This window comes from Apteryx mantelli, chromosome 2 (genome assembly GCF_036417845.1).
Source record: "Apteryx mantelli isolate bAptMan1 chromosome 2, bAptMan1.hap1, whole genome shotgun sequence".
Taxonomy (NCBI): Eukaryota; Metazoa; Chordata; class Aves; order Apterygiformes; family Apterygidae; genus Apteryx; species Apteryx mantelli.
The window spans coordinates 17,798,205-17,823,864 of record NC_089979.1 but is presented as its reverse complement, the minus strand read 5'-3'; the positions used below and the strand labels follow the sequence as shown (position 1 = coordinate 17,823,864).

Genomic DNA, 25,660 nt, shown 5'->3' with positions numbered 1-25,660 from the left:
TACATTATTATGTATAACGGAGAATATAAATTAACTCATGTGCATCAGGAAAACAAAGAAATCTTAAGCATCTCCTTTTAAATTGTAATCAGTCCTGGATTTCAGCATTAAACAATTAACGCTCATTACACAATTTTAAAACATCAGTGGAAGAGTGTCAAAGAAGATGAGTCTTACATGTTTACAAAAGACTTTGCCTGTGGCACACTGTGTGCTTTTGTGAATCATTTATCTTGTAGCTTAAACCTGTCATGATATGAAATATTGCAACTGTGATTCTGCAAGACAGAATAATGAAACACTGAAAAAAGTCTAAAATGCAATGATTTTTACACAGAATTTTGGGTACGAAGACTTGAAAAGCTGCACATGAAATACCTTTTCTTTTCTTTTCACTCTACCAAAAAACAAATCCAGGCCAGTGAGTTCCCTCCTATGCATGTAATATTCTATTCCACTGTTTTTGACCCTATATTGACCCTGATTTTAACTTTTTTAAACTGTGCTCTATTATATGGTATCATATACTGTATGGCATGTAAAAATAGTTCTTGAAGAGATTCTGTTCAGCAAATATTTGAATGCTATATTTCATATCAAAAGCCAACAAAACAGGGAAGATTATAGAAAAACTACAGCTTTTTGCTGTTTTCTTTAGGTGAAGTAGCTAAAATTATTTTATATCAATATCTTTGCTAGAGTACCCTTTCATCCTCCCCAAAGCCTGTCTTGGCTCTTTGATTAGTATTTGTTGTACCATAATCTCTGACAAATCTACGGGTAGTAACTGTATCTCGTGTCATTATCCACAAAGACCAGCATTTCCTGGGGACGGTCTTGTCAGTGAGTGATCCCTATACAATCTAGGTAAAAGCTCCCTATGCAATCTAGGTAAGAGCACTGCAAGGGAAGACTGTTCTGTTAACGGAAGGTCCCTGTTAGGACCCACATCAATAGAATGTTGTGTAATAAATTCTAAAACTGAGCTTCAAGAACTCAGCATTAAAAATGTATGGTTATCATTCTCTGAAACTGCATTTGAACATATTGTGATGAAACAGAATGATAAGCCATTAGATCAAACACATTCATTACATCTATGTGAAATTTCAGACTGAGATAAATATTTATCTTGAGTTTGGAAGACTTGCTTAGATTCCATGGATTGTCAACATTTCTTTGTTTTGTAATGGATGTTATTGGAAAAATTTTAGTAGAGGTAAAATTGTATGAGTAACTTAAAATTACATTATTGTGTCATTCCACTAATCATCATATTTTAAAAGTTGAGCTTTTGGAGGAAGGGGGTTCTGCTCCCTAAGAGTATCATTGAAAAGAAGCGGCTAAAATGGTAATATTTGTTTTGGCCTCTTTAATGTGTCATGTCCTCCTCATTTTTGAATGGCTACTGTCAGCTATGTCTTTTACCTTTCTTTTTCAATATACATATACCCATGCTTTCTGTCTCCGCAAAAGCAGACTAAATACTTTCATGGTATATTCTACAGATACTTGGTGTCATTGTCAAAATGCCAACAGCATAAGAAAAAGAGAAAAGGTCCACCCCAAGGCAAAAGAGCAAAAGGGATAATAAGGGGAGTGACAGAAACTATCCTAATCATCTCTAAAAACTTCACTGATTCCTTGTATGACAGGGTTAACAGCATCGTAAATCATGATTTCTTTTCTTCAAAGCATTTTTATTTTTTTCTGATCAGCACTGGGAAAGAACCAAATAGAATTTCTTATTATTGTTCTTAACATACTTAGTATGGAAAGAAAATGAATATATGCCAAATTATTCCAACTAACTAAGCAGAACAGTCTATATAAGGATTTAAGTAACTGTGTGGAATTGGTTTTCCTATTTCCATGTTTTATTTTGGGAATTATGTTTCTGTTTCCACTTACTTATCACCTGATTGCAGGAAGTCACAAAATTACATTTCCATCCAGAATGTCAAAGAAGATACAAGGTATAGAGTATTAACATTTTAACAAATGCTTTGTTACAGTAATTGTAACTCTTGTATTCTAACATGTTGGCATCTGTGTCATAAACTAATAAGTATCAGCTTTGAAGGAAATGGCAGGACTTAAACTTTCCAGTTTATCTAAAACAGATTGGTTAGGTCAAAATTACATTCTTGTAACTACTAGAAATAAATTTATAATTGTGCAAGTGTGTTTAGATTTTCTTGAATGTTCTAGAGGCCACCTGGAATGAACAGAAATATCCAGAGCTTAGAAGACAATACTTTTTAAAACCTGCTTATTTTGTAGTAGCCTATGCTAGCTCTAAGAACCAATTAATTGGATATTAAGGGAGTTCAGTCACCAAGAGTATGACAGATGGATACACAGCAGTTCAGGCATTGTCTTTAATTTGGATAAAGCGTGGTTTGCAAAATCAGCATGAAGGAAGATTAATAAAATACCCATCCACATCCCCAGGCACCTGTTACTAGGCCAACTAAACTGTAAGCAGTGGGTCAGAATAAAGTCTTACATATCCACAACATAAATCCAAAGCACATATATTTAGAGAATAAATGATATTCAGTAGGTGGCACAGTGTTTACAAAGGAGTCAAAACGAACAATAAAATATCAGCTGCCGCCATGGGCACTGTTTAATCATAAAGTAAGAAAAAAAATCATAAATATGGAGAGATAAAAAGGTGATGTAAAAGCCCTGTCTTTGTGTAAGATATAAGACACCTTTAAAAGATTCTTCTTGTCACCAGAGAAAAGGTTAGGGATGGGAGTGAAGATTTTATGGTGGGTCCAGGAATCTACAGTGAAGAGGCAGGAACATGCTTCTCTAATTCTGTTTCTCAGGAAAGACCACGCCATTGCTTCACGTTGCAGACCAGCCAAGGATTATCAGAGCAATATTATCATACATTTAAAACAAATGTTGCTTCCCCTGCTTACCTGGACTTACTAGATCTATGCTACACTTTCTCGAGTTTTGGCACATGATCTTAGGTGAACAGCCACCTTAACTGATATCACAAATAAATTTGGCTATTACTACCACAGTAATATTCCAAGTTACGTTTTTGATGTCACAGTGAATTAAAAATAAATAAATAACAATGCTTTCAAAACATAAGGGTAAATGTAAACATTCTGAGGTAGGAACTACTTAGTAAATAGTATGCAACAAAAATGTCCAAAAGTATAAACAGAAGCATCAGTTTAAAACAGCTTTTTCACATTAGTATGTTTAATATAAAGTGATCATACAGTTCATCCAGATGTGTTGAAAATATGCAAGCAACAAAAGGATATGAATGAGACTAGATCTACTTACCAAATTCCTTAGGAACAGTAATAGAGTAAACACAGTTGTGACCAACACTATAATTCTTTGGGTAGTTTGGTGATAATACAGTGCCTTCAGAGCCTGTTGACCGGCTTCCACAAGGTGCTAGAAAGTAAAGATAAACAGTTTTGAATAATATAACATTAGAAAAAGTTATCAACTTGAAGTGATTTGTTACATGTTGATATATGCTATTACAGTAAATTTTATTATATCCTACACTAGATTAAATTTGTGTATTATGTGAAGTACTGAGTATGCTCAACCCTCTCCTATGTCAAAGGGAATTGACAGCAGTCTGCAGTTTTCCCGATCAATTATTATTTTTCTGTATCATTTATCAACCACCTTAATAAAATAATGTTCTTCATGCTATAGCTACTCAGTATGCTATTATTCACAGCATTCAAAGCTGTTATTCATTTGTATGATGCTTTATACTGATAAAGCCATAGATTATGCAGCCCTTCTGCACACGAGTAAAATTCTTACTCATGCCAATAGGCTCATAATTCAAAATAATGTATAGAACTACTCAAATAAGAAAGTCAGAATTCCTTGACTAAACATGATGTGCAACACGATGTTATATCCCCTGAGAATCCTTTTCTTTATCACACAAATATCTTGTTAATTCTACCATTAATAGCTATAAAGGGTGATATAATGGCAGATGAATAACAATGCTATTTACTGCAACAATGTATTTTTCTAAGGTTGACAATAAATGCTGGCACTTGGTATTATTGAAAATTGTCAAGCATGAAGCAGTGCTGCTTCTTCTTTTTCTTCATCAGATGTTCAGGTGCATTTATGTGAAACAGCTGCTAGTAATAATTGCTAGTAATTTCTGATGGATAGGACCTGCTTCTCATATACACTTTAATTTAGTAATTCAGTCTATTGCCATGATTATGGCATCTCTTCAGATTATTTCTTCTAACAGCAAATTGGACTATGAAACAACTTTCAATGAGTTTAACGGAACCATTATCCATTTAACAAATTTATGTCTTCTGTTAAGAAGACATAAGTGATTTTCTAAAATATGTACTATTACTCAATATTTAGTTTGGTGAACATAAATTCCAACGTTTCATGTATTTTTGTGATGTGCTTTCAAAGCATTAATACCTTCTGAATTATATGAAATAAGAAAAAGAGTGGTTTCTCCCTATTTTTTTCAAAAGAGACTATATTATCTCATTACTTGTTATATTGAATACAATCTTTGAAATGCAAAACTGTATTAGTGTAGTTACAAATAGTGTATTTTAAGACTATATCTAGTTAAATTCACACAAAACATAAAGTACAACGCACTATAAAAAGAATACACCCCTTAAAACTAGCAATTTAAACCCAAGTAATTTTGAGCATGGATTTCTATAATTTGCACTAGAAGACGTTCCTTTCAATATGATGTAGCTGCAGAGTTTGACAGACTGTGTATCTGAAATGGGAACAGATAGTACCTATTGCTCTAATCTGAATACCCTATTTAAAAATGATTTCATTAGTGTGAAAGTCATGGTATTTGAGGTAGGTCAACAGGGCAGTCTGAGGAGTCTTGATTTTTTTTTTTTTTTTTTTTTGGAGTGGTAGATGTGTATTTCTCAGAGGTTAGTAAGTCACTCCCAGAACAAGACATATTCTTGGTGACACTAAAAAAAACTTCTTTTAAACAAACACACTTTTTAAATTAATTCAACTAAATTGACATGCATTATTTTTCAAAGCCATGAAAATCAAATTTACTGCAACTCTTATATGTTTTTATTCACTTCAGTATAATTTGTGCGCCACACGGTATAAATCATTGATATTAATATCTGGGTATCTAAGACTAACAGTGACTTCTAAGTTATATCTTTACTAAATATTTAACACTGTGTGTGCTGTGCTGATGTTATAACACTGTATAATATTGACAATATACTGTAATATCAAAGTGATGTCACCAAGACATTTTTCTGAAAAAAAAGAACATAGAAACCTTTTTTTTTTTTTGTGTGGCAAACACAATGAATTATGAAAGCTAGTACACTTTCCAAGGGTTCTTGATTCTCTGAGACAGGATGGCTATTCAGTGGTGTATAGGTCTAGCTGAAATATTTCACAGTTTGGAAGGCTGTATTATCATAGCTGATATAAAAAATAAGCAAATATCAAAGTAAAGGCACAAAATAATTTCATTGGCAAATACAGAGAGAATTCTGAAAGTGATCAAATGCAGCATGTTTTTCACAAATTTAAAAAATAATATAAAATACGAGATAGTGCCTTCAAAAGTGTGAATGTTCTCATTAATACCAAAGACTAATTAAAACAACTCCAATGTATCTAAAAGGTGAAGATAACACAAGACTTTTTTATAATTTATATTAACTAAAATGTTTATTTAGACACTTAAAAATTTTTGAATCATATTTTTACAAAACTCAATTATTTTTCTGTAAGCAGCAGTCCTTGAGAAATAAAGTTTTTTGTTTTTTTTTTAATTGAGTGGTGAAGTTTAATGAGCACATGGCTAACCATGCACCAGCTGTTCATGATATTCACAGGTGGGACATGGTTTTTGAGCAGGGAAGAACTGGACTCCCTGTGTAGAACTTTGGCTTGGCAAGCTCATTTGGCAAGTAGATTGAACAACTATTATTTTCTCTAGAAAATCACTTACTCGTCTATAGAAATAACTGGCACGATGATTCATGACTTCTTTGGTCATAAATACGCTGTGATAATACAACCCCTCCCCCCCCCAAAAAAACTGGACACGCTTTGGCAGTGACTTGCCTTATTTATTTTTACACGCTTTCTCTACTTTTTTTGTATGACTCGATCCCCTTGTTACTTAGCACTGCATTACGCAAACATCTGAACTTCTCTGCTCCTTCACCTGAGCCTCCCCACGAGCCCCAAGAAAGGGACATGCGCCCGCCCCGACCACGCGGCAGACCCATGTCTGGTGGCCTCAGAGGACCAGAGACACAGTGCGGGGCCGGCAGCGCGGCTCCAGGTGCAGCCTCCCAGCGGAGCTGCCTGCAGCCCAGGTCACAACGTGCTCGGCACCGACGGGACTTGGGGATGAGCCATTCATCACCCTGGCTTATGTAAAGGGCAATCTGCAGCGACTCATAACTGGCCTCCATTCCTCTCCAGAGCTAGCAAGTTTTCCAAACATTTAAACTTTTTTTTTTCTTTCCCCCCCTCCCAAATAAAAACCTACTGGCAAAACTACTTCCCCCTGTTGTCCTGTTTCACAAGGCGAATGGTATCACTCATTTTGCTGTCTTAAGAGGCAGAAGTCATGGATCTAAAGGTATTGCAAGCAGCAATGGATCTTAAGGAGCCAAACCCACTGCTAATTTATGGATATGTCACAATGATGCTGTGAGAGAAGTTCAGTTTTTTTTTTTTTGTTTCCCTATTCATTTATTTAAAAGATATACTTAAGATATAAACATTCAGTTGTCCTTAACAATTTAAGAAAATGTTTAGCCTTAGTAAATCTTTACATCGTAAATCATTTAGTTCTTACAGCAGCAAGACTCTTCTCCAAGATCTGTTTGAACGTATCAGGGAGGAGGAAGAGGTTTATTTTATGGGTTTGTTTTAGTAAACCCCTATAGCTTACTGACTATATTTTTTTTCTTTACATTTCTTTAAAATGCCAGTAGTTACAGGAAGAGGAGACTCTAACAGAAACATGACTAAACATTCAAAAATCAAAGATGGATCCAGGGACACAAAACTGTAAGTACAGTGTATTAAATATATTAATTTGATGTAACAAGAAAACATTTTTTTCCTCTGGAGAATATCTAGTATAGAGCTGGCTGGAGATAATAATCCCACTACCACAATACTACCATTGACTTCCATTTTTGCTTATTTTAACTACATAGGTCTTATTCCCTATGCGTACAGTTTTAAGTGAAGTAATTTATTTCGTTTCCTGACAACAACAAAGTTAAAATCTGAAATGGTGTGAAAATCAACAGGTCTAATTACTAGGCTATATATTAAAAGGTCTGACTGCAGTAAAAATTCTAACAGACCCATCACATTTACAAATGCAAACTGTCTTTAACACAAACAAGCAACAAATGCTGAATATCATTTCCTTAGGAACAGAAACAAATTGTGGGGAATAAAAACAACAAAAAAAGACAAGTTCCTAACGCAATTTATCTCATTTAGTGTTATTCTCCAGTAGTATGCCAGTATTTTTTAATATTGTTTGGTCAGACTTTGAAATAGACTATGAGTTTCCATATTTCTTTCTGTTTTAGTTTATTCTCTGACAAAAAGTACTACTTGGTATGGTATTCTTGTCCCCCTTTCCAGTTTCATCACTGCTACACTAATGGGAGAGAAAAGCAGCTGACTGTGATAACCGTGCGATCAGAACGGGAGAGTCTGAGGCATTTCTGTTTCCTAAGAAAGCTATTAAGCATTAAGGGCAGAAGTTCCTTTTTGTGTGGGCTGACTTCACTAGAATGGTATCTCCTCCTGTAAAACAGCACTTCCTGAAGCCCTTGAAAAAGCCTCATCATAACAACAAGAGCCAAGGATCACCCTTTCTGTATCTTCAATTGGTAAACATTTTCATCTGGAAAAATTCCTGTCTTGATCATTAGTATCCATGCCGCTTAGTTTGTCAAAGCACTAAATTGTACTACTTTATGGCAATGCATTACTAAAGAGAAAATGCAGTATAAAATGCATTACCGTATCTTAATAAGTAGCAACTCCTTTGCTTACAGTTCAATATACACTAGACTTAAAAGGAATCTAGATGGTCATTGCAGAGAGCCAAAATCACATAGCAGAACCGTGGATCCCCGTACACTACGTCTTTCTAGTTATTGCTATAAAGTAAATATGGATGGTTTTTTGGGCACCCCCAGCAACAAAGCCATGTTAAAAGCCTCTAGCATGTGCTTAGTGTTCATATGTTTTACATCATGCCTTTTCAGCGTGATAACAAAACACACGCACACGCACGCGCGCACACACACACACACACACACACCTCCAGCAATGAACTGTGAAGAATGGACTACATGAACGTAAGAGTCGATCTCAGACCTCTTCATCTTTTGAAGACATTAATATTTTTGCTACTACTAAGTGTTTTTTTCCTGCCTCTTCAAGCTTTTAATTCCTGCTAGTGTTTTCAGACTACTCCCTTTCCAGCTCCTACAGCTCAGATCCAGCACAATTTAATTGTAATTGAGCTTCTAAGTGCCATGCTGCCCCAGCCATTTTTAAGCAGCGTTCCTCAGTGGAATCAATGGGGAATACCACTTAAAAATGAATGGCGCAATATGGCTTTATGTCATGCAGACAAATTTGATTACACAGCTACAAATACGATAAAAAACAAAGAATAACAGTGCATAAACTCAGCAAAAGAGGACAATATGCCTCGAAGACCTGAAAATAGGATGCTGATTTTTTATCTAATGGGTCACTGTTTCAAAACCCAACCTAGAGAAGAATAATTACAGATTACAGAATCTATTACAGATATGAAATATTTACTCAGACTAAATGATTAAGTTAAGAAAAATAATTATTTGGTGACCTGATGTATTTTTAAGATTTTAATATATTACAATGTTGACTGCTGTCTGTCCTAGTCAGATAGTAAAATTTCATTTTGTCAGCTGTACTGGATTAATATAGTGGTATACTAAAGACTGATATATGGGCAAAAGGAAAGCAATATAGTAACTGATACATCACACAAGAAAATAAAAAAAAGATATTTGATGCAAAAGAGATCTTAACAGATAAAAATGGCAGACACATTTTCTTCCAGACTACCAAATTACAGATACTTTATTTGCAGAGATCAATCTGAAAATGTGAATGTGCTCAAGTATTTTAAATTATTTTGATAATACAATGGATATGGAGAAAATAATCTGATATGGAAAAATATTTTAGTTGATTTTTGGTACTTACAGAAATACATTAGAAATAAAAAGAATAACAAAAAATACGATATTATCACACAGCAGGAAAGCAGTACCAAAAATATAATAGTACAAGGAATATGGATGCATTCCATGTCTTCTTCCTTTCAGTCTTCATAACAGTTAAATGATGGCAATCAATTTTAATTTATAAAATGAGAGAGAAACTCAAGTCAATGTATATTAAAAATAATTGAAAATGATTAGTTTACAACAGAGATCAGCAGGAGTTGATGAAATCCCCTCAGGAATTCAGAAACTAATCAAAGTATGGCCTGAATCATTAACAGACACTGGAGAAATGATGAAAGTCAAAAGAATTAAGTTAAATATAGAGAAATTCTAAGTACTAAACTTCAGAAGAAAAGAAAATACGAACTAAACTTCAGAAGAAAAGAAAATACGAACAGAGATAGAAAGGCAAAATGAGAAGCAACTGGCAAGACAACGATAAAGAATAAAAACTTTAGGGATCAAATGTTTAATGTGAGTTTCCATACAACGCTGCTATAGACAAACACGTATCTAAGAAAGGCTTTCATATACAAGACAGAAATAACATTTCTGCTCCATTCAGGACTGGCAAAGCCTCAACCCTCAGTAGGAACATGATGCCAAGTTCTTGGCATCAAACAAACAAACAAAAAACAGACAAAAAATTGAAGGATTATGATCTTGCAGGAAATACAGAAAGAATTGTTTTGCTTAGCCTTCAAAAGAGAAGAATGAGATAATCAGAAGAGTGATCCCTTTCCAGTATGTGATAGATGCTATAAAGATGAAGCAATGAATTGTTCTTTTCATCCACCAACGACAGGACAAGAAATAACGGTCAACAGTTTTAGTAAAATAGATTAAGTTCTCATATTGTTCTAAAGGCAGGGGGAGGGGAAAAATCCCCGAACAATACTGAGGCTCTGGAGTAAACTACCCTTCGGAAGTTATTTAATTTCTTTTAGTGCTTCCTGAAAGAAGAAACTATATAAATATCTGTCATAATGTGCTAAGTCTATCCAAGCAGACAAGAGACAATACTTTATGTTTTTATAATAGGTTATGTAAATAGACCACTCCATTTACATTCATTGCAGCATGGGAACGGGGCACATTCCATCTTCTTGTGCTGGCAATGCTAAAGCCACCAGCTCACTTCTTACATTCAGTTGGGCTGGTTTGTTTTTTTTCTAGAAGAGGAAGGATAATGCTTTTGCTGAAAGGTAAAGTTCATAAAGCAAAAAAGGTTAGGAATAAAGAAGTACAAAATGGTAGAACCCCCATAAAGGCAATTCTTTTAAAATTCAAAAACTTTCAAAATTGAATGATAAAAAATCTGAAAATATTCTAAAAAAACTGCAGTCCAAGAAACATGGCTTAAAAGGAGAGAATCAAGGAAATCAAAATCTATGTAGTTTAGTAAAGAGAAAGATAACTGATATATCTGAAGAACAACTGACAGTATCACTTCTTTTTTCCAACAAAAAGAAACAAAAGAAAATTCAGGAGAAAATAAAGCTGAACATATGCAAATTAAAGATGACTTTCAGCTGTTCAGTTTGCTTTTCTTTGAATTTTTTTAAAACAAAGGATGAATATAAACATATAAAATGCAACTATCCACATAATCAAGTAATTTCTATATAGATTGATTTAACAGTTTATAACTTTTTTACATTTAAAAACAACATCAACAAATCCAACGAACTTAATATGTGAATGTGCTTCAGCTTCCATTCCTTGAAATCTTTAAAACAAAACTAAGTACCTTTATAAGGGTATGAGAAACAGATTCTATACAGTTGAATATGAGATATGCTTTTATATACAAGGAAAAAAAAATACAAAGTAGAATTTTTTAGCCTAACTTTAGAAACAATGTTTGTTCACGCTTTAAAGATTATTAAATTGCAATTATATTCCCTTAATTATGAACCCTGGCACACTCAATTTAAACAAGTACTATATTATTTTCTTAGGTAATGAAATAATCTGTTGCTTAAAATTAGTTTATTAAATTTACTCATTGTAGAGGGGTATAAGGAAAGTCTGAACTGAACTTTCTGATGGGAAGTGATATGTGGTAGAAGGGCCAAATCCTACTTTTTCTTCTAAAGAATGTGATCACAGCTGATGGCTCCTCCAGTGTATTGGCTATTAGCAAAACTTTCAATTTCCTCATTTCTTTTTCATGCATTTTTTCTGAACAAATGCAAATGGCTGGAAATTAGAAATTTCTCTATTCCTATTTGTGACTGAGTTAATCCATGTCCATTTTAGACGGGCAGCAGAGTGCAGAAGCATACATGCAAAATGCTGTGCTCCTATTTAAGTCGTAAAAGTACTAGAGAAGAAATTAGAGAAAACTTGAAAAGTGAGGGTCCACTTTTTATAACTCCAAATCCTTTTTCCATACAACGTCTCCATTTCTAAATAGCAGGGTAGAGATACATATTGGGAATTATTTATTATTGCAGTCTGCCTTATTTAGATGTCAAAATATCTAATGGTTAAACATAATCAGATATGAAAAAGATGTATGCTTCACCCTTTAATAATTGCAGTGATAAAACTAAAAACGAATCTAGCTGAAATTAGGCATCTTGTTAATCACTGTTTAACAAATGCATATATCCAAAATAGATAAATTGCAGATAATTATCAATCTTAATTCTTCATTTTTCTATTAATATAGCAATAAACAGCTTTTGGTAAGAAAAATAATTCACCAAATAACAGTGGTATAAATTAAGTTCTGGTGTGCTATAGTCTTCTAGATTCTCAAGCAATGTGTAATGCACTCATTTTTTCTTCTTAAGTTTTGAAAGAGGTATATGTGGCTCATGAAGGCCTCAAACAAGAACCCTCCAATGTGATGGGATTAGATTTGACTTAATCCTGAGTTTGCCTTTCTGCAGTAGATGAAGATTTCTTTTTTTCTTTTTTTCTTTTTTAATGTTGCTTGCCTCTGGAACGAGGGATGGGATCAAGACTCCATCTGGCTCAGTGTTCCCAGGTAAGCTGGAGGCTGGTGAGGTGCCTCCATACAAACTCTCTGTGGTTTCACAGTATACCTCAGGTCCTTGGCTCCAGCTGGTATAAGCACTGGAACCCCATGACAGATATTTTCAGGACCTTGGCTCACTTCAGAAATACTAATTGAAAAATGAATTCCTTCATTTAAGCAGTATTTTATTGTCTTCTTGCCAATAAAATGGAGTTAAAGAAGCAGGCTCTGAGAATGGAGCCATCTAAACAGAGAAAAAGTTGCTTAAATGATATGTTGTGTTAGAATAAAATACGTTAGTCTCTGCAGTGAAACAGTCTCTGCTTGTAATAAATGGAGCTGGAACAGATCTTTGCAGTTACCCTATGCTCAGGATCATTTCTCTGAAAGAGCACACCAGAATTATAGCTTCCACAGCTGAAAAATGATAACTAAATAAAAATTTTACAGTGCTATTCAAGTCAAACCATCTGCAGCAGAGCTTTGATGTGATATTTAGGGAACTTCTGGAAGAAAACAAACAAACACTTTCTAACAATTTATCTACCAATGTAGTAAATGAATAAAAAAAGAAGTGAAAAGAAAACTGGCAGTAATACAGTGTGCTAGGGGAGATCACTTCAGATGCTTTGGGGTCTGTTCACATAGCAGGAGGGAGAGGGCATTAGATTTTTAGCTACAACAGCAGAACTGAAATGTTGATTCATGAGAAAGTATGAATGAAAGATGTTTAAGGATGTACAGATCTCTTCATAAGAAATAACCATCCCTTCCCCTCAGAAACAAAAGTGTGTCTTTCTGGAGGCCACATAACTTCTGTATGATGCATTTATTCACCTACAGGCTCAGTTTTTATCCAAACTATATTTCACTCAAAACCAGACTATTATTTGGTGGTACCATTCCTATTACAGGATGAAGAATATGATGACCTGGAGGCACTACATATACCTAAGATCATATAGGTAGACGATACAGTTGAGGTGTCACTGACAATATTTCTTTTCCATAACCTTAGCAGACAAGGACATACTTAAGACGTACTTACTTTAAGCAGAAGAAGAAAATTTACAGCTGTGAGGCTGAAAGATAAAATTATCTGAACTTTCTTAGAACTCGCTAACTTTGAGTTCAGTTAGAACTTCATTAGAACTGCACAGTGCCAGAAACCTACTTATTACTAGAGAGCTGGTAAAAGATATCACCTCTTGCATCTGGTTTCAATAATAAGATTCTCACTATTTTTTTTTGCAGTATAATCTGCCTATAATGGCTGCATCCAAAAAACTTTAAAGTTGCTGTCTGCTCCCAACCTATGTATTTCTACAGTGACCCTTTACCCAAATGAGTTTTCTAGCACTAGCAGTGAACCACAACTGATACAAGGAATCAGCTTTTCTTGAGTTATCTAAGGATCTTGTTACAATATTGGAATGAAAATCTGTAATTCCTTACCTTTCCAAGTGATTGGTTAGACAGCACCAGAAGTTAGCTCAAAGGCTGTTGTCTCACTATATTTTGCATGCATGTGTACACTGGCAGTTTGAAAGGAAATTATAGTCACAGTTAATGAATTTAATCTTAAAATTGAGATCTGAGAACTAATGATAAATTAACTAAAAAAATGTCTGCAACCTGCTCAGTCTCTGCTTTCTTTGCCATCATTGCTATTTATGTCTGCAACACAGACTTTTGAGTTAATTTTAAGTAGACAGAAGTACCCACTTTGAGAGTCCTTGGAGCAATTATATTAATCAGGGAAGGTCTCAACCCCTAGGGATGCCATAAAGCAAAACCAAAGCAAGGTGCCCATTTTTGTGCACCTATAAAAACTTCACCCGTGCTTCATATATGTCGCTGCAGACCCAGAAACTCTTAGCTGCTGCATTTCAAATCACAGAGGGCAAAAGCTGAGGAGGGCAAAATGTACAGATTTCTTTCTCAGTATCAGAAGGGTGGATTTAAGGCACTCTGATTCAGCTGTGCAAAAGTATGATTGAATTGCATTTCTCAGTATTCTAACACTGTTTTGTTTTCTCTTAATAAAGATTGCATTTGAGAGCTGTAATTTTACTCTGATTTCTGTAAATTCTGAGCTCTGAGGAATAAACTCATTTGAAGGCAAGGAGCAAACACTATATACATGTTAAATTTCTTTGTTTCAGTGTTAATACTGACTCTTTAGGGTTAAGACACTCCATGAGGAGAGAGAGAAAAAAAAAAAGAGAAAGATTTGTTCTTTAAATACAATCCTTCTAGCATATTACTTGACCTGCAAAGGACTATCTGTGACGGCTCCAAGGTAACTTACCACAGTATTAAATGCTAACTGAGTGTCTATCATCATACGCCTATATTCAGGGTCATTTCTTTCATCTGCATTTATCTTGCACTTAACAAGAGTAAAATTGATGCACACTTTACTCCCTAATCACACAGTATTGAGAGGTTCATCTTTGTGCAGTTCACTTTAGATTTGATTATGCGCTATGATTTTGTGATATTTGTGAACTCTGTCATCTCAGCCTTGTGTGGACTTGTATTGGAGGGCCCAATTCCCAGCACAAACGTATCTGGGATCTTTGTGATAACCTTCCTTTACTGTGATTTTTTTCTTTTTTAAATATAAAACTCACCACCATGCTAAGATTTTTTAATTCTTATCTTGTAACCAGATATTAATCTATTAGAGGACTTTCCTTCCTAACCCATTGTATTGTGATTCCTTTAGAAAAAGAAACCTTTCTTTGTGAAAGAAACTCTGTCAAAAGTTAGAAATCCAGTTGTACTACATTAACTGTTATTACTGGCATTCACATGCTAGTTGACATCTTACACTTCCCTTTTAGTTCCACTTTCCTTTTTAAAAGTAATATTGATTTTTCACCAATATAACCATGTTTAACCATATATCTCATAGTTCTACTCCTCATTATAATTTCTATCAATTAGTCAAGCGTGGAAATCAGTCTTGTTCGTCATGAAAGATTTTTGACATGTTCATCACCTACCATTACTTTGACAGAGAGGCTAATTTACCCTATTGGTCCACACTTGTACTTAATATCTAGGTTCTTTCAGACCTCCACAGAGAATATCATCTAATCCTAGCAACTTGCTATGGTTCAGTTTATTGACTTGCTTTAACATCGCTTCTATTACTGCTTCCATTTTGACACAGTTCCTTGGAGCCAAAGGAATGGCCTCTAGTGCAGGACCTCTCTGGTCTTCTCAGTAGTAAACATAACATAAATAATTTATTTAGCTTTTCTACAGTGACTTTATCCTTGAATGTATTGTTGGCCTTGATCTTCTATTGATACTTTCATAAGTTTCCTGCTTTTCTCACCTTTGAAAAGTATATTAGTGGTTATGTTAAATTCTTATCTTTAAAAAGTTGTTTCTCAAAACGTTGTTGTCCACATTATTCTTTCTTTCATTTGAACATGATTTCTTTTTTTCCGGGAATACATCTTTTAATTTCTAATAGATTCCTTGACTCTGCTGTTTCACCATGTGTTTTGGTTAGTCTTTCAGAGTTTGCTTCTGATTGGCGAGGCTCTAAAATCATGTTTCTAAAAGATTACCAGGTAAGTACTTACCTTTTTGCTGTTGTCTTCAGTTTCATTTTAGTGAGCTTCCTCAGTTTGACAGAGCTCCCCATATAAAGTTAAAAATTACTTTCATTTTTTTTCTTTTCGTTTACTCCCGGGGTGTCAAATTTGAGTGCATTGTGGACAGTTTGGGCACATTCTGAGCACATCATTGTCATATTTACTCTCATTGAGAAAATCTGCTCTGCTTTAGGCCAGCTGTTTCTATATTCATTTGATACTCTTATATTAAAGATGAAATAAAAACATGTTAACTAGACCACTAATGTCTGAATTGGGGATAATTAAAACATCACTATGATGTTCTCTGTTCTTTATATGTGCTCTCAACTGTAACTCTATCTAGTTTAATGTCTGATTGTATATTAAAAATTAGTCCAAGACCAAATGAATATATTCCTTGTCATGCTACAAAAGTAAAGTGTTAAACTACAAATCAGTAAACGATTATCAAAACAATAGAAAAACAATAGTGCTGTACAGCACAGAAGGCAATACAATCTTTTTAATTCATAACAACAACAGTGAACTTCTGCAGTAGTTGAACTACAGAAATGTGTATTACACAGAGTTGTGATTCATATATTAATTTCTGTTAGCACTCAGCTACAGTTCAGGATATAAAAAAGAAACATATAATAAAAAGATTCCGGTGAGTACCTAAAAACTGAAAGTAAAGTTTTGCTGGGGATGCTAACTGTTTCTTCAAAAGAGCTTGAAGTCAGAGAAAAGCTGTTATGTTATGCAGCTTACCAGTCAAACATCAAGCAACATAAGATTTTAAAAGAAGAGGTCATTCTCTTTAAGCTGGAAGATTATCTTGCTCAGCATACATTAAGCAGGTTGATGAACTCATATATGTGGCCCAGCCAAGAAGGAAAAGATAACCGAATTCCATTTTAAAACATTGCAGGTATTAATTTCTGTTTTTTTTTTCATTCCACAGAACCCTCACCAAGGCCCTATTGCAACAGCCAATGGGTACAGTGAAGTTATTAAAAAATGTTGTGAAAAGGAGGAAATATGAGTCATATACAAGTAACCACCAACATATCCCACCTAGTAAAACTTCCTCCAGTTGACTGGGTTACTGAAGTATCAGACAAGAGTGAGAACATTTAGACTGCTGCTGCAGGTGAAATTAGAAACATGCATATTCATCGGAGATAGCCAGCACAGATGACCGGATCAGTTTCTTTAATTCCCGTTATTAATTAATTGCCTTACCTTGATTTCTGACTTACACTAATATAATCTTATTCTACTTCAGTGTCTTGAAATCTTTGGAAAATAAATATTTGCTTATCTGTGTGAATGCACGGTGGAGATTTTTTTCATTCTAAGAACAGAATACTCTGCAGCCACTGTGTCTGTTCTAAAAAAACTGCGAGAAACAATATGTACCTACGGTGTCAACATTTAGAACAGAACCAAGCATATATTTACTTGAACTAGTGCTAAAAGCTGTTCTTCAGCTCAAAATACATGGTGGAATAACTGTTTATTTTTTAACAAATAATAATAATACATTTCAATCTCCTTCTTGAAAAACATATATATTCAAAGCAAACAAACAAAACAGAAGAATGCCAGTGATCGGTATTCTAAATCCAAAGAAATCAGAGCTCATTCTGCATTTTCATCTGCTTTCTTATGCCTTTATCTCCAAATAATTTAGAAACTGCATGACAGTTAGTTTACAAATTTTATTATTTACATACTATTCTCAATGTTACCAAAGTTCCATGCTACATTTTCCTTGTTTATTCATGATGTTTATTCAAACTAACAGTTGCATCTAAGCAGACATAGTTAAAATTATGGTGTTGATATATAAGCTTGATTTTAGACATATTTTTTGCAGTAAGGAATATAAAAAGCTAAGGCTACAAAAATCAAGGTGTACATAGCCTAAATTATTTTTCCTTCATTGTAATATTTACTTCATTAAATTACACTTCCAAAAATTGGCAACAGATTTAGTTCAAAAGAAGATGAAGTACCTGGTTTTGTGATGCACTCTATTTAACTAATCCCTTAAATACCTTGGAAATTAGGATTCTCTGGCAGCTGATTTTAATGAGGTCATTGTAATTAACTACTATTCTTCATTTCTTACGCTTTATTTACCATTATATTACATTAGCACTTTTTAAATGGAAGCTTGCAATAATTATATACAGCATTTATTATTCAACAGAACACTAGAAAGCCACATTATGGATTCCAAATGTATGTGTGAAAGGTCAGACACTGAAAATAATGCTTGATGTGGGTATATGTGTACATCTATATTTATTTTTAATTTTTTTTCAATCTTTCTAGAATTTTTAACCTTTATAGTGCACTCCAGTAACATTTTTAAACTTTCTCTGATGTGAAGAGAAAAACAGCTTTTTTCTCAGAAAATCTCAGAAAAGCTGAGATTTTAACATAATCACAATTTTCAAGAATTGTGGGGGTTTTGGCAAAATGCCAGACATCTTTATACTCATATAGACGTATATTATTTCTATTTCCTACTCCCCAAACCATGTGTGCATTTTACAATAAACAGTGGCTTGTCACAGGAAAAATGAGCCAACTATCTCCAAGAAATAAAGACCGATAACCAAATCTCTCCTAAACTAGTCCCAAATCCACCAGGTTAGGTTCCCTCTCTTTGGCTTTGTGACCTTCACAGATCTAGGTGTACAATTGTATCCCTTCCATGGAGGAGGAGTAAAGAAGTGTTCATACAAAAGAGTGTCTGCAATGTGTCAGGCATACTCAGACCTAGATCCCAACTCTTTTACTTCTTCATCAGTCTTCTAACTGCTAAGCTTTCAAACACAAAAAAATTGACCCTACAATCTCTCCAAAGTAGTGTATGGTTTAATCTCAAGCAAATGGATGCACTTTTGAACAGTGTATTCAGATATTTCACTACATGTAATATTTCTTGTGTTGCTTCTCTAGGTAGTTCCCTGCTGAGCATGCAAGCCCAGTGAATCCTGTTCAGAGTCCAGATGCAAAATGAAAAATGATCCTTCCTAACAAGTTCTTGGAATTCCCTTTGGTGACCTTTAAGACACCTGTCTCTCTCCATGGGCTATATTGGAAAAGAAGCTTGGCGTGGTAAAGGAACAGGCACCTATTTGTAGAAGTCGACCAGTGGAAGTTTGGAAACAAGAATTCAGTGTTCAGAAGATGTCTCAGTCACAATAAATAAAATCTTTTATACTTTCTTTAAAAACCCTTAAATTGCCTCTACACATCTGACTATTAGGATCTAACTTATCAGAGTATGTAGCACGTGAGTGGCATTATCCGTATTCAAAACACAACCCTAACTGACTTCAATTCTACTTCTAAGTGCTTAGGACATGGTTTATTTTATTCTATAAAACAGATGTCTCATCCTGGACAGCAAGAAAATGAGAAATCCACTGTAAGTAGCCAACATATGGTAACTTTAAGTAAAGCATACTGGTTAAGTGGTTAAATTGAATATTACTTTGGAACTATGAAACTGAGACAAACACAGAATCGAATTCTCCGCGACAACATTCAGCTTCATTAACTGCAAGAGTATGTTTTCTCTTCTGTCATTGCCTGACTCATTCCTTACACACTTCCAGACTTGGAAATAGATGAGATAGTGGCCCTACATACTATGGCTTCAGACACTAAGAAACTATTTATTGTCACTGACTCAGAGCACAAAAACCTGCCTCCCTCTCCTGACCACAACAGTAAACAAGATCACAGCTGAAAACATCCCAAACACATCCCCAGTGCATGGCAGCCTTAATTCTGCCCTTGACTAACTTCTGAGTGTTAGATATCCCAGCCTTAACCTTCCTTTTTATTGTAACGTAAATGCCACATCAGTTATTGTTTATAATAATATACGACTTGTATACACATAAATACCACATTAATTATATAGTATAATACTTTTATACACACACATTATACTACTGTTTAATTACACCTCAAATATAGTTTTTATTAATTCAAAGGACAAATTTGTCTCTCCTCAGACTTCATCCTGCCTCTCCTCTTCTGTCACTCTATGATTCACAACTTTAAACAGAAAGTTATGGGAAATAACAGAGTAATTGGTAACATTACACACTATCATAAACACAGTCACTGTAGGGGGCTATGGCTTGTTTTTCACTAGTGGTTTTATAGCTTTTATTTATAAAGATTTAAGGGAACTACTTAATAGCTTTCAAGTAAATACATTGTCTTGCCTCCTTCTTGTTTTTATGGTGTAAGTGCACCTCCAAGAAGCTTTTCTTTATCTATTCAAAGATGCTGTGTAAGCTCGATAGTGCATGATTAAAGGACACAATATACAAGAATAACAGCTATACCTTGTCCGAAAGGTCATTTAAGAAAGGCTTCTGAAGTAGACAGTACACAGCAATAGTCAAAATCCAAGAGCAGGTGGCACAACTTGTTCACATGCCCATGGCAATTAATGAATCTCACTCTGTAATATCATTTAGCTAGTCATAATTCAAACATAAAATTAATAAGAACAAATTTCTTTTAACTAAAAGCGTCAGGCTTGAAGCAGAGGGAAATGTTCTTCTACATTTTCAACATCACCTATGCCGTCTCTTCCAAGTGTTTTAACTATGCTTTTAGTGCTTTTACTGCCATAATTGGATGCTGACTCAGGCTGGCCTTTGCATTCCCGTAAAGAGTAATTCTCTCAAAAATTGGGTTGCACTCTTTATTGCACAAAGTCCAGCTATTTAAACTCATGACATTCTCAAAATTTCAGGCTGAGGCTTTTTCTTACAAGAGAAATAAAAATGCAACGGCAAATATCATCCCAACAAATTAAATCTATGAAATATTACAAGGACTTAAATGTGTGTTTTTAACAAAACATTTTAATGAGCAGTAACTGTAGCCAACCCAAAACACAGCTACTGCTCTCCACCTATAGTAGTCTTATAATAAAGTGTGATCCTGATCTCACTTACATTTTAGATATTCATTTGATCTGTTCTTTCTATTAAAAACAGGCAATTTTGTCTAGAAATGTATTTTGTTTTGTTGCTTTTTTAATAAAGATGAAAATGTTGAATACCATAGATGGAACTTAATGAGTGTTAGGCTTCTAAAAACTGTTTTGTGCCTTTCAAAATCTTATTTTTAATTGCTTATATATAATAGCTGAAGATTTTGGAATATAATCAAGCATTCTACATTTATACTCCAAAAGTGCAGAATAGGACAAATAAGTTAATGACAGTTCCAACTGCTTTGATCAAAATCATTACAACCAAAATAACAGAAACACAATAAAAGTGCCTTAAATTTTACCTATATAAAATTGACCAGCACATCAATTGTACCTGAATATTCTTTTCATGTACTTGAGCATTATGGAGAATTATAAATTAGATTACCTAGAGATTCTACTTTGTCTTTACCAATCCTATACAGAAATCACCCAAGAAAGTATTTTAGCCTAACGTGCCTTTGTCTTGTATTTTCTTATAGTAGATTTATGTCTGTGCCTATGACAAGAAGATTCTCTATTCTTTATAACATAGTCAATAATGGTTAAAATTATCATTAAAAATTTTTTCACGCAGCTTGGAAAAATATTCAGTCTGACTATGGTTTATCACGTAAATAATGGACTGACTAGAGTAATGGTTTTAAAAGACCACACTGGTATGCAATTATTACATAAGAATCATAGCTTTACTATGTAAAAAGTGCATAAAAATGTCACACATAAAGCCTCTAATTAAATAATCAATAGTGCATGATTAGTGAGAAAGCTGTCAACAGTTAATGTATTACAAGATAATAAATAAGATTAAGCTTTTCTGCGCAATCTTCCACCCTGAAAGGTTTCAGATATAAACCTGACATGATCTATCCGAAATGGCTTTGACAAGTTAATATAGATAAGAAAGAAACAAAATTAGACATACAGAAAAGTAAGAATCAGCACAACTGAAACCAAGGGTCAATGTCAGAGTCCAAACAAACAACAGCTATTCCCTCTGGCTTTTCAGTTTTCAGGAAAACTTTTACTTGGGGGACAGTGAGGCAGCAGCCCCCCCTTTTCCCAGATCCTAATAATGAGAATTATCCTCCAGGTCCTATGACTGAGGTAGAGACATGCAGTTGAAGCTCTTCGCTCCCTCCTCTTCCTGTGCATGCATCTAGCCTTTAGCATGGTCTTTAACCACTAAACTACCACTGCTGTGGTATATAATTATGTACTGATGCCCACAAGACTAGGAATTATGATTTCTTGTTGCAATCATAATTAAGAGTTTCTGTTGTTTTTAATATATCACGGTATAGAATTGCTTTATGAGCAATATCTATAATGCCAAGACTTTTTTTACATGTCTTATGACAAACAGGGCATATGAATATATTAAGACCTGATATTTTGTTACAAAATGAGAATAAGTCATGTCACAACCAGTTTATGACATTATCTGAAATTGTTAGCTATATCTTTCACATGGAGATATTTGGAAGCCCGGATTCAAATATTTTTGTATATTTATATTATATATTTATATTATAATCTAATACAATGAAATGTAGCAATATTTGTTAGTGGTGTAAAAATGCTTTCTTCTCTGTTAGGAACAAGATTTTACACTCAGCCATGACTATGATTTCTCACTATGGGGCTTTCTGTTATTCTGCAAACAACTGTTGCTCGCTACCAAAAATTTAAAATGAACTATAGTTGGTGAAGCTAACAGAAATCATTAATCATCATCTCTGCCACAGCAACATTTTATCTGCATATGTTAATTACATCCTGTTCTTAATATCCACCATCAAATGCCAAATAGCTTAGCATATTACCCTGCGCAATCGTTGCATGTGTTCATACAGAATGAAGCCAATAATTTGGTTCACTTCCCACACTTATTAGAGAGGCTCAAGGTCATTTTAAATAATGATTTTAACCAAATGCAAGTCATGCCAAATGCACATAGGACTAGGCCATAAAAATATTGTGTGCATAAAGGTACGAACCTGGAAACATCAGCTTTATGCACTGAATATTTTTTTTATAAATCTAGTCCTTCTTCTGATCCTGAAAGTCTCTGCTCAGCTTTTAGCTAACTCCAAAACCATCAGTGGCTGACTTTCAGGGTCTGTAGATACTCATATTTTCTGGTTTAGCACATTTCCAGGAAAGCATGTTTTGACAGACTGAGCAATTCATCAGCCAGTTCATGCTGAAGCCTGTTCAGACCTGAACACCAGTGTTCCTATGGGGCTTGATCTAGCAGACATTTTCAGGGCATGCTTAAAGCTCTCCTAAAAGATTGCCCTACTAATGTAACACAGTCATAGCCTTCATTTTAATTATGAATGGATAAGGAATTTCTACCCATGGTTTATATAAAAGGCTAGATCTTAGAAACAAGACTCATAACTCCCTTCTGTACTCAGGTGATCCAAACTCATCTACCCTCTCTCACGAGTCTGTCTTAAGTGATTTCAAGTTATTCAGAATGGGTAGAGAGATGCCTCTCCATCCTCCTCTGTTGAGATTCCACTATTCAGTGAAAAATTCAGTATTTATTGCAACAAGAAGAGTTTTGACTGAACAGGGTCTGATTTTGCACCACTCTCTGTTAGCTTCACCCTGATACCAGCAATGTCCGTATTATTTTCTTCATGTCAAATTTTTTCATGTCAAATGAAAATGATTTTCTTCATGTCAAATGATCAAATATTATAGACTCAAATTCTCTTGGGGGGGGACACCTGAGAGACATCTGGAGCGCTGAAAGTTCCCCTGGACTTTCCTCTGCCCTACTTAGAACCTGCAAACACAAGCAAAGTCAAAACACCCAGTAATATTATTTCCCTCTTCCATGTGCACTTTCTGTTCTGAGGTGCCTGACTCCCCCTACAAGGCTTTATGGCTAAACAGTGATCACAGGGATCTAACAGAGGATCCTGGATTCTAGTGTGAAATTAAATGTTGGAAAGTTTAGGCAGAATGCTATACAACTTTTATATAAACTTTTTGCTGAATTTATAAATAAAGCTCTAGATCAAAATATTACAAGCATAAATTTTCATAAATATTTTTTTCATAAAAAGAGATAAGAAAATGAAAAAAATACATATATAGTAAGGTTTTTTGTATAGCACATTTTATTATAACATTGTCAGTTTTAATGGAGTTTCAAAAATGCAGTTGGCAGAATGGAGGCATCACATTTCTCTACTGTAACCAAGCAAATCTTTGACTTGGATAAGACTGGACAGCTGAGAGGGGTCAAAATTCAGCTCCCACATTGCTTCTGCCAGCTCTCATGTAATGGAAAGCTAATCTTTTGTTATTGTCTTCTTTCTCACAGAAATATAAATGTTCTGTTTTTCCTGAGTAAAATCCCCCCAAACTAGAAAGCATTGATTATCTGGTAAAACTATTCTATATTGTATCACAGACTCACATCTACAAATCTTTACAAACTCCAAACTAGAGAAAACCACTATAAGAAGTAAAGGTGAGGTAGAATTAACTGCAAGGCCCAGGCTTTTTAATGGAAAATATAGCACATCCTACAGAGGTGTAGGGCCTGTCATCTTTGAAACAAGGCCCTGTTCATCCAGAAAAAAATAGTCTAGTTAGAATCAGTGACAGCTGTCCACTACCCATTGTATTGTAAGATTTTTTTTCTTTTAGTAAGATTGCAGTATTTTCCTTCCAAGCAAAAGACTCTCTCTTTAGTGAACATGTTCAACGTTAAGATAATCAGATAGCTCTGAAGACTATTACATAGATAGCAGCATGAATAAACACAATCATTGCGTCTTTGATAAAGAAATTCTTTATCTGTCTTTTCCTACGAAGAAGACTTCCCAAAAGAAGGAATCCTTTCTCTTCTTACATACAGCAACCTTCCTCACCAACCCCTCTCCAGAAAACAGGTAGAAGACAACTTTCATATAGCATTTTTAAATGAGAAAGAAGCTTCCAACTTGAAGCTTGAAAACATTTCCAAATGTTTGAACACGTTTCCAGGTAAGTTTGCTAGGGCCAGTTTTCCAATTTGCGGCCACTGAAGTTTGGTGTTTCAGTACTATAATATTTTTGGTAGATAATGAAAACAATATAAGTTCTTCAAATCCTTACACTTTTATCATTCAGCGCTTGGTTATTCTGTTTAGCTGTCGATCAGTATTTTTTTTTTCTGTTTTACTGACACTCCCCCACTGTAATAGAAGTATAGTACACAACAAAGAAAAAACATATTCTACTTAAAAGAAATATATTTAAATTAGAAATGAATTTAACAACATTGTGTCTTCACAATGGGCAAAGGAATTGAAATTAAGATGATACTGGGGAGATTTAATTTTAATCGAGTCTTAATTTTATTACTTAGCATTTTTGTGTTCTTCACTGGTTAACTAAAAGTTTAGTAATATATGGACACATAGGACATGTTTTGTGCTCAATAATATAGAACATCTGAAAAAAATACTGCATTCTTCTGGAATGGCTATCAACTGCTAGTAAAAATTAACACCAAATCAGTAATCTAGAAATGGAATCTTTTCTTAGATTCTAAATCTGAAAATGTTTATGCTTGAGATGGTCAGTCATATTATCATTAAAGTCAGGAGATTGCTGAAGTGAGTAGCATTACTCATATGCATGAAATCTGAAGGACTGGATCTTTGGTGCATTTCAAGGCTGAATCTTCCTAGGG

At 34.4% G+C, this 25,660-nt stretch overlaps 1 protein-coding gene and 1 long non-coding RNA gene across 2 annotated transcripts in view; one reads left to right on the top strand and one right to left on the bottom strand.

Moving 5' to 3' along the window:
* The window catches only part of CSMD3 (CUB and Sushi multiple domains 3), a 734,654-nt gene that overhangs the window by 183,608 nt on the left and 525,386 nt on the right, over positions 1–25,660 (bottom strand). Inside the window, 1 exon segment of the mRNA XM_067292283.1 lies at positions 3,319–3,435. Within this exon segment, the coding sequence (XP_067148384.1) occupies positions 3,319–3,435 (117 nt within the window).
* On the top strand, positions 7,027–17,164 carry LOC106496293 (uncharacterized). The gene is made up of 4 exons (XR_001294580.2): positions 7,027–7,086; positions 12,290–12,327; positions 15,848–15,908; positions 16,879–17,164. It is a non-coding gene; the product is annotated as an uncharacterized lncRNA (long non-coding RNA).